This window comes from Galeopterus variegatus, unplaced genomic scaffold (genome assembly GCF_000696425.1).
Source record: "Galeopterus variegatus unplaced genomic scaffold, G_variegatus-3.0.2 Scaffold1608, whole genome shotgun sequence".
Taxonomy (NCBI): Eukaryota; Metazoa; Chordata; class Mammalia; order Dermoptera; family Cynocephalidae; genus Galeopterus; species Galeopterus variegatus.
The window spans coordinates 234,878-245,043 of NW_007727719.1; the positions used below are offsets into that span (position 1 = coordinate 234,878).

The 10,166-nt window shown below is 51.7% G+C and overlaps 1 protein-coding gene across 1 annotated transcript in view; it reads left to right on the forward strand.

The window, feature by feature from the left end:
- Positions 1 to 6: 6 nt before the first annotated feature.
- BRSK1 (BR serine/threonine kinase 1) overlaps positions 7 to 10,166 on the forward strand; it is a 24,360-nt gene continuing 14,200 nt past the window's right edge. Inside the window, exons 1-7 of the mRNA XM_008577958.1 lie at positions 7 to 361; positions 2,292 to 2,386; positions 2,513 to 2,598; positions 4,646 to 4,786; positions 9,075 to 9,191; positions 9,274 to 9,307; positions 9,394 to 9,462. Coding sequence (XP_008576180.1) covers positions 226 to 361; positions 2,292 to 2,386; positions 2,513 to 2,598; positions 4,646 to 4,786; positions 9,075 to 9,191; positions 9,274 to 9,307; positions 9,394 to 9,462 — 678 coding nt within the window. The 5' untranslated portion in view covers positions 7 to 225. The remainder of the gene's footprint in view (positions 362 to 2,291; positions 2,387 to 2,512; positions 2,599 to 4,645; positions 4,787 to 9,074; positions 9,192 to 9,273; positions 9,308 to 9,393; positions 9,463 to 10,166) is intronic.

Genomic DNA, 10,166 nt, shown 5'->3' on the forward strand with positions numbered 1-10,166 from the left:
CATGCTGACTCCCGGGGCTTGGCCCCCCCGGGTCAGCCCCCCCTCCCCCAGCTCCGCGGCCCGCCGACTGGGGGGGCCCAGCCCAGCCCCCTGGGGACCCCCGGAGAGGTGGGGGGCTGCCGGGGGGGCCGGGACGGAGCGGTCGCCGGCCCCCACCGGAGAGACAGGGCGACCGGCCGCAGGGGGGGCGGCCGGGGGGCCGGACGGGCCGGGACCAAGGGCACCATGTCGTCCGGTGCCAAGGAGGGGGGCGGGGGCTCTCCCGCCTACCACCTCCCCCACCCACACCCACACCCACCCCAGCACGCCCAATATGTGGGCCCCTATCGGCTGGAGAAGACGCTGGGCAAAGGACAGACAGGTGAGCCTAGCGGGAAGGGATACCTGGGGCGGGAGCAGGGTGGAGGTGAGGGGCAGAGGGCGGGGCTCATGGGTATTGAAAGAGCAGGGGCCGGCCACTCGGATCCTGAGTCCCTCGTAGTGAAGGGACTTGGGGTCCAGAGTCCTGGGTCCCCAGGATGGAGGGGGGTAGAAGCTCGGACTCTGGGGTCCTCTAGGAAAGTGGGCTGAGAGCCTGAATCCTGGGTCTGAGGGAGGAGGAGCGGCAGACCTGGACTCCTGGGTCTCGGAAAGGGGGGCTGGGGTCTGGACTCCTGGGTCTGAGGGCGGAGGGGCTGCAGACCTGGACTTCTGAGTTGGGGAGTGGAGAGTTTGTGGTACAAATGCTCCAACCCCATTGGGGCAGAGGTTGGAGGGGCTCCAGGGCCGCGGGTGGGAAAGGAGCCTGCAGATCTGGACGAGCTGGGACTGAGAGCTGAGGCCCTTGCTGCAGTACAGCTGCAGGCCGGGATGGAGGTGCATCTGTCCTGGTTAGCCTGTTTTCTCCCCACTGTCCTCTGGCCTAGGAGGGCTGCCGCCTCTCCAGGCAGCAAGTTGGGGTGACAGGGGCAGTGAGGCAGGGGGGACAATTCTCCCCCTTCTCTGGCATGCTGGTTCAGGGTGGGAAACAGGATGGAGAGGTGGAAAGGTGGGCTGTAGGAGAAACATCTCCCAGAAGTGGCTGTGGAAAGTGGGGTCATCCTTTGCTATTGCTAAACACTGGCCACCAGCCGCAGCCTCTTTCCTGCTGGATGGATGGTGGGTGGGAGTGAATTGGGTGCCAAACACCAGTGTCCCTGGCAGTGGGTCCAGGGTTGGTCCTAGGGTCTCAATAGAGGGCCAGGGCCTGCAGTAGTGGGTTCTGGGCTGGGACTGGGAGCTGAGACGCTGGAAGGGGAGAGGGTCAGGGCCAGTCCGTGGCTCACTCGGGAGAGTGTGGTGCTGAGAACACCAAGGCCCTGGGTTTGGATCCTATACAGGGATGGCCGGTTAGCTCACTGGTTGAGCGTGTGGCTGACAACACCAAGTCAAGGGTTAAGATCCCCTTACCAGTCATCTTTAAAAAAATAAATAAATAAAAAGGAAGGGGAAAAGGTCAAACCCACACAGATCTTGATAGTAACAGTGTGAAGGTGTTGCTGACCTGAATTCCTGAGTTCTACAGGAGGAAGGGGTCCGGGGCTTGAATTGGGTCTGAGAGAAGAGGGGCTGGGGGCCTGGACTCCTGGTTTGAGGGAGGAGGGCTGGGTCTGTGGCTTTGGAGGTTTAGGTCCTAGAGTTGAGGGTCCTGAAGAGAAGAGTATGCTGTGGGGCTGCACATACCCTTCGGGTTTGCCTGATCCCAGTCACGGCTGCTATTAAAGAAGATCAAAGGGAATTTAGGGGTCAGGGTTTGGGCTGAGGTGGAGAATGGTTTTGGGAGAGGGAAAATGTGAAATTATATTCATTGGAGACATAGGGTATCCAAAAGATTGAAAGGCAGAGAATTGAAGGAAGTGATGGGTTGAGAGAGAGAGAGAGAGAGAGAGAGAGAGAGAGGTTCCAAGGAGGCAGATGGCGAGAGACAAAACTATGGAGACAGCGAGAAAAGAATATGTGGAAAGACGAACTTCAGCAGGTTCAGTAGAAGGTCAGAGAATCAGAGTGAGAATCAAGGGGGTAGCCAGGGGAGGAGATGGGCAGATGAGTAGATGGACAATCAGAAGGAATAGAATTGGGCAACAAGGAGTGGGAAGGGATTGTGTTTTGTGGGAATGGTGGCCGTCACCCCCAGCAGTTCAGGTTAAGGTGATTCAGGCTATTAAACAGCCAGCAGGGGAAGGAGGAGGAAACAGCATGGCAAAGGGGACTTAGGAGCTGGGGAGGCTGGGGGCTCTGGAAGAACATCCCACATTTTCAACTTGCTCCCCCAGGGCTGGTTAAACTCGGAGTCCACTGCATCACGGGTCAGAAGGTTGCCATCAAGATCGTGAACCGGGAGAAGTTGTCCGAGTCGGTGCTGATGAAGGTGTGTGTGTGTGTGTGTGTGTGTGCATGCTGCAGTGTGTTTGTGTATGGGAAATCCTTTGGTTCTGAGGGGAATATAGGGAGGCCATGCTGATCCTGTGTCCCACCACCCTCCCTTGCCCCTCAGGTAGAGCGGGAGATCGCCATCCTGAAGCTCATTGAACATCCACACGTCCTCAAGCTCCATGACGTCTACGAGAACAAGAAATATTTGTAGGTATTTATAGACACCCAGCCCTCCCCCTGCATCCTCCCTCACCAAGTTTCTAAGGTGGACCCTTTCCAGAAACAGGGTCTCGGGGGACAGGGGGAAACAAGCTCTCCTGTCTGAAGGCCCAATCCTTCCCCACAACAGAGGGATATCCCCCAGTACGCACACAAAATCCCCATTGTTCCCACAGTGACTTGGACCTTCTGCTAAGGGCCAGTGTGTCCTAGCAAAAAGATAGCTGAGCCTGAGCTGTTCTGAGAGGGGAATAGAGGCTGATCGTCCCCCCGCCTCCGCAGCCCCAGTTTCTCACCCTACTGCCCTGCAGGAAACACTCTATACTAGACCATCTGGATGCCCTCAGCCAGACCCAATTTGCCAAGGGCAGGAGACTCCTATTTGCTAAGGCAATGGGACCTAACAAAGCCCAAGGGAATCTTCCTAACACCCCAGTGCACCTCTGGAGCATTGGAGGACCCCTCTCCTCCTACAACATAACTCCTAGTGCCATGGCTGGACACCCCAACAGTGGGCCTCCTTAGGAGTTCTGAGTCAGTATCTCAAAGTCAATTACCCCCCAGGAAGGATGGGGGTGGGACCCAGCTGTGCAAGCTCCAGAGAATGGCCCTCTTTGTCCAGACTCTGTTGACCGAAAGGACAGCTGGGCTGAGCAACAGGAGAGGGGACAGCCCTCCTGCCCCCACCACCCAGTCCCCAAGATGAACTGACTCCAACACACATCAGATGCAGGGGCAGGTTTCCCCAGACAGAAAGCCATCCCAGCACCAGGTGTTCATGGGAATTGTAGTTCTCAGTCTTTGTCAGGTGTGGGGGCAGGGAGGGGCCATTGTCAGGACAGGTAGAGTTACCACTCCCATTCATCATAAGTGTCAGGAGGGAGAGCCCATGGGATGTTGTGTTTCACACGTTTTATTTTTTTTTTTTAAAAGATGACCGGTAAGGGGATCTTAACCCTTGACTTGGTGTTGTCAGCACCACGCTCAGCCAGTGAGCGAACCGGCCATCCCTATATGGGATCTGAACCCGTGGCCTTGGTGTTATCAGCACCGCACTCTCCCGAGTGAGCCACGGGCCGGCCCCTTCACACGTTTAAGAGGTCATAGAAATTGAGATTTTGTTTCCCGGAGGCTGATGGGATTTGGAGTCTTTAGAATCCAAGTGGCTGATGGGAATAAGGACTCTTTATGTCCCAGAGGCTTATGGGATTTGGGAGTTTTTTGTTTTTTAAATGACCGGTAAGGGGATCTTAACCCTTGACTTGGTGTTGTCAGCACCATACTCTCCCAAGTGAGCTAACCGGCCATTCCTATATAGGATCCGAACCCGTGGCCTTGGTATTATCAGCACCACACTCTCCCAAGTGAGCCACGGGCTGGCCCTGGGATTTGGGAATTATTAACCTCTTAGGACTGATGGCAGTTGTAGTCTTATATCTCACAAAAGTTGACTTAGACCGGTGCATACTGCAATCATTATTGCCCAAGAATGAATGAGAATTTGAGTTTCTTCATTCCAGAGGCTTATGAGAATTAGAGATTTGGCTTTCCAGGGGATAATAGGAGTCGGGGTCTTTATTTCACAGGGTCCTATAACAATCGGGGTCTCTTATGCTGGCCAGTTAGCTCAGTTGGTGAGAGCGTGGTGTCCAGGGTTTGATCCCTGTACCCACCAGCCACCAAAAGAAAAGGAAAGAAAGAGAAAGAAAGAAAAGGAAGAATTGGGGCTCTGTCTTCCAGGTGCTAATGGAGTTACCTTATCTCCTGAAACAACTAGAAGTTAAGTGTTGATCCCCCTGAGATCAACATGTGAGTCTCTGCTGTCCAGGCCTAATGGGAATTGAGCTCTGGCTTCCCAGAGGCTGATGGAAATAGGAGTCACTTCCTCCCATGGACTCATGGGAATTGGAATCTCCTCCCAGAGACTCATGGGAGTTGGGATTCTCTGCCCACAGGGGCCAATGGAAGAGGGGGACCAGGCCCTTTGGTCCTCTGCATGCCCCTTCCAGCCCTCTGCCCCCTCTCTATCTCCCAGGTACCTGGTTCTGGAGCATGTCTCTGGGGGTGAGCTGTTCGACTACCTGGTAAAGAAGGGGAGACTGACACCCAAGGAGGCTCGGAAGTTCTTCCGCCAGATCGTGTCAGCACTGGACTTCTGCCATAGCTACTCCATCTGGTGAGGGGGCAGCCTGAGGGGGAGCCCAGGCTGAGCACTGCCGAGAGGGCAGGCCCTTGGTGGTACATGGAAGCTGAGTGGAAGCCAGTGTGGTCAGCCCCAAACAAATCTTCATCCATACTGTAAACTTCGCCCTTTTAAAGTGTACAGTTCAGTGGTTTTTAACGTATTGGCAGTGTTGTGCATCACTACTATGTAATTTTAGACCATTTGCATCACCCCATACCCATTAAGCAGTCACTCCCCATTCCCCCCTGCCCCCAGCTCCTGGCAACCACTAATCTGCTTTCTGTTTCTGTAGATTTACCTATTCTGGACATTTCATATCAATGGAATCATACAATGTGTGATTTTTTGTGACTGGCTTCTTTCACTTTAAAAAATGTCATCGGGCCGGCCCGGTGGCGCACTGGATAGTGCGCCGCTTGGGAAGCGCGGCGGCGCTCCCTCCCGAGGGTTCGGATCCCACATACAGACTGGTTCCCGCTCACTGGCTGAGCGGGGCGCGGGGGCAACACCGGGGGTTGCGGTCCCGTTGCCGGTCCCCGGTCCGGTACGGGGGCAACACTGAGGGTTGCGATCCGTTGCCGGACACGGAAAAAAACAAAAAACAAAAAAAAAAAAAAAAAATGTCATCAAGATTCATCCATATTGTAGCATGATTCATTCCTTTTCATGCCCGAATAATATTCCATTTTATTCCATTTTATGGATATACCACATTTTGTTTATCCATTCATTCATCCATTGATGGATATTTTGATTGTTTTCCCTTCTTGGCTATTATGGATAATATGGATGTATGAATACTCATGTACAAGTTTTTGTGTGTAACTGTGTTTTCAGTTCTCTTGGGTCCTTAGCTGGGAGTGGAATTGCTGGGTCATGTTGTACCTCTATGTTTGGCCTTTTGAGGGACTACTAGACCGTTTTCCAAAGTAGCTTCACCATTTTGCATTCCTGTCAGCCACATATGAAGGTTGCAGTCTCTACCATCCTCGCCAATACCTGTTATTATGTCTTTTTTTTTTTTTTCCTTTTTTGTCTTTTTTACTGACCGGCAACAGGATCGCAACCCTCGGTGTTGCGCCTGCACTGCGCTCAGCCAGTGAGCGGGAACCGGTTGCCACATGGGATCCGAACCCTCGGCGGGAACGCTGCCGCACTCCCAAGCGGTGCCCTCTCCAGTGCGCCACTGGGCTGGCCCATTTATGTCTTTTTGATTACAGCCATCCTAGTGGATGTGAAGTGGTACCTCATTGTGGTTTTGCTTTGCATTTCCCTAATGAGTTCTGATGTTGGGCATCCTTTTATGAGCTTACTGGCCATTTGTATACCTTGTTTGGAGTAACGTCTTTTCAGATTCTTTGACCTTTTTTCTTTTCTTTTTTTTTTTTTTGCAGCTGGCCAGTAGGGGGATCCAAACCCTTTACCTTGGTGTTATCAGCACCATGCTCTAACCAACTGGCTGCAGCCCCCTCCTTACCCATTTTTTTTTTATTTTTTTTTTAAAAGATGACCGGTAAGGGGATCTTAACCCTTGGCTTGGTGTTGTCAGCACCATGCTCAGCCAGTGAGCGAACCGATCATCCCTACATGGGATCCGAACCCGTGGCCTTGGTGTTATCAGCACCACACTCTCCCGAGTGAGCCACAGGCCGGCCCGAAACAATTCTTTATTCTAGGAACAAGTCTTTTGTTAATGTATGCTTTTTAACTATTTTCCCCCAGTCTGTGACATGCTTTTACATTTTTCTAACACTGTTTTGTGAAAAGCAAAAGTTTTTAATTTTTTTTTTTTTTTTTTTTTTAAAGATGACCGGTAAGGGGATCTTAATCCTTGACTTGGTGTTGTCAGCACCACGCTCAGCCAGTGAGCTAACCGATCATCCCTACATGGGATCCGAACCTGTGGCCTTGGTGTTATCAGCACCAGACTCTCCTGAGTGAGCCACGGGCCGGCCCAAAAGTTTTTAATTTTTTTTTTTTTTAAAAGATGACCGGTAAGGGGATCTTAACCCTTGACTTGGTGTTGTCAGCACCACACTCAGCCAGTGAGCGAACCGGCCATCCCTATATGGGATCCGAACCCGGGGCCTTGGTGTTATCAGCACCGCACTCTCCCAAGTGAGCCACGGGCCGGCCCCAAAAGTTTTTAATTTTGATGAACTCCAGTTTGTTGGGTTTTTTCTTTTACACTACATGCTTTTTCTGTCCTATTTAACAAATCTTTGCACAACTTAGGGTCACTAAGCTTTTCTCCTATATTTTCTTCTACACGTTGTATACAGTAGCCCCCCACCCCCACCGCATTTAGATCTGGGATTTATTTCGGGTTAATATCTGTATGTGTGTGAATGAGAGTTGAGATTCATTTTTTTCTTTTTTTTTTTTTTGTCTTTTTCATGACCGGTAAGGGGATCGCAACCCTTGGTGTGGTGTCGCCCACACCACGCTCAGCCAGTGAGCGCACTGGCCATCCCTATATGGGATCCGAACCCGTGGCCTTGGTGTAATCAGCACCACACTCTCCCGAGTGAGCCACAGGCCAGCCCGAGATTCATTTTTTTCCATATAAAAAGATTATATTTTCCTCAATGAATTGCCTTCAGCCCCCAAAACAAGATATTAAGTTTGCAGTGTTTTTATGATTAATTAAGGTACAGAATGGATGCATTCATCTTTTGGCCTCCTTTATTTGCACATATTCCTCTGGGATGTGTTTTGGAGATGAATTGGGGATTAGGGTGGGCGTGCTCAGACTTGGAGTAAAGCTTGGCAATCAAAAGGCAGCAGATTTATTTATTTTTATTTATTTATTTTTCCTTTTGTCTTTTTTTTTTTTTTTAAAGATGACCGGTAAGGGGATCTTAACCCTTGACTTGGTGTTGTCAGCACCACGCTCTCCCAGTGAGCGAACCGGCCATCCCTATATAGGGATCCGAACCCAGGGCCTTGGTGTTGTCAGCACCGCACTCTCCCGAGTGAACCACGGGCCTGCCCTTTTTGTCTTTTTTACTGACCGGTAACAGATCGCAACCCTCGGTGTTGCGTCCGTACTGGGGACCGGCAACGGGATCGCAACCCTCGGTGTTGCGCCTGCACCGCGCTCAGCCAGTGAGCAGGAACCAGTCTCCACATGGGATCCGAACCCTCAGCGGGAGCGCCGCCGCACTCCCAAGCAGCACACTCTCCAGTGTGCCACCGGGCCGGCCCGAGGCAGCACATTTAAATTTGCACCTCCCGGGCCAGCCCGGTGGCGCACTCGGTAGAGTGCGGCGCTTGGAAGCGCGGCGGCGCTCCCGTCGAGGGTTTGGATCCCATATAGAGACCGGTCCGCTCACTGGCTGAGCACGGTGCGGGCGCGACACCGAGGGTTGCAATCCCGTTGCCAGTCACGAAAAAAAAGACAAAAAGGAAAAAAAAAATTTGCACCTCCGAATTAACAAAATGGTGTGACCATGTCAAAACCCCTGATAGTGAGAGGCTGGCCCAGCCTGTGGCTCGCTTGGGAGAGCATGGTGCTGACAACACCAAGTCAGGAGTTAAGATCCCCTTACCAGTGGAGGAGATATTTAACATATTTAACAACAAGTATGACCCAGTTACTGACTACTCCAAATAGAAACTGCAGAATCCTACAGCCCTACCTCTCCCCAGACATGAACCCTTAAATCCTGAGGAGTTTGGCACAGGGGTGGGAGGGGCCAATGACTGGCTTGGGATGGCAGTATTTTTTATTACTATTCAGTATGGAAATATTTTGATATTTTAAGAACCAGCTTGGGCCGGCCCGGTGGCGCATTGGAGAGTGCGCCACTTCGCTCCCGCTGAGGGTTTGGATCCCATGTGGTGACCGGTTCCCGCTCACTGGCTGAGCATGGTGCGGGCGCAACACTGAGGGTTGCGATCCCGTTATCGGTCAGTAAAAAAGACAAAAAGAAAAAAAAAAAAGAACCAGCTCAATATCAGCCCTACTTACCTTTAAATATCTCACTTTGTATATATTCAAATATTTGTGGATAAAATGACACAATGTCTGTGATCTCCTTCAGAATAATTCAGGGCGGGGTGGAAAGTATGTAGGGGCGTAGATGAGACTGGCCCTGAATTGAAAATGGGAGAAGCTGGGGGATGGGAAGCAGGGGCTTCCTTATACTCTTCTTTCCACTTTTGGGCATGTTTGTCATAAGAAGTCTCCAGAAGTGTACCATCCTGAGAGATAGTGAGTGGAGCCTGGGCCTACCAGGAGAAAGGCAGAGGCCTAAGCCCCACCTGCCTGTCTCAGCCACAGAGACCTAAAGCCTGAGAACCTGCTTTTGGATGAGAAAAACAACATTCGCATTGCAGACTTCGGCATGGCATCCCTGCAGGTGGGAGACAGCCTCCTGGAGACCAGCTGCGGGTGAGTGGGGGGCCCAGCCTCCGAAGTCCCTGGGGAGGGGCTTAGAAGCTGGCTGGAGGCTCATGCCACCTCTCTCTCTCAGGTCCCCCCATTATGCTTGTCCAGAGGTGATCAAGGTGAGTGAGGGGCAGGTGGAGGGGAGAGAGGAGTGGAGGCAGCAGAGGGGAGAGATGAACTCATAACTGGTCCTTCTCCCTTCCAGGGGGAAAAGTATGATGGCCGCCGGGCAGATATGTGGAGCTGTGGAGTGATCCTCTTCGCCCTGCTTGTGGTAAGGTGCCCCTCACCTCTCCTGCCCTGTTTCTAGAACAATCCTGCCTGGTGGTAGCACAGAACGTTAAGTTCATCCTCACCACAAAGATCATATCTGAATGAATATTTAACTGGTATTGGGAAAAGTATTGTGCTAATCAACAGACCAGATTCTTGGAGCCCCCTATTCTAAAGGAAGCTATCCTTTCAATCACAGAACTGTAAGATGGTCGTGAGGGGTGTGAGGTCACTGGAAAGGGATGGAGCATCCAGGAGCACCTGGAGGGCTTGGGACAATGGCCGTTTGCCAACTGATTCTAGGGTATTGCAATATTGTAATAACTCATAACCAGACTGGGAGCTGTCAGCCCGGCCTCCTACTATGGGGCCTTTGCACCTGCCCTTCTCTCTGCCTACCATCCCTATTAACCCTGTCCTTACCTAGTTAAGATCTACACTTCTTTAAGCATTCAGCTCAATGATCACTTCTCCAGGAAATTTCCCCTGGCCCCTCTCTTCACCCCCACCCCAATGAGGTCACATCCCCGTGTGGTAGGCTCTTTTCTTCCTGGCAACTATCAGAGTTGTCATTGTGCATTCTGTTGCATAATTCCTTGAAGGGTACCTCCCTTCCCTTCTGTATCATAATCTCCCCAAGGTCAGAGCATGTCTAAGGCTTTTGTCTTTTTTTTTTTTTTTTTTTTTTTTTTTTTTTTCCGGGTT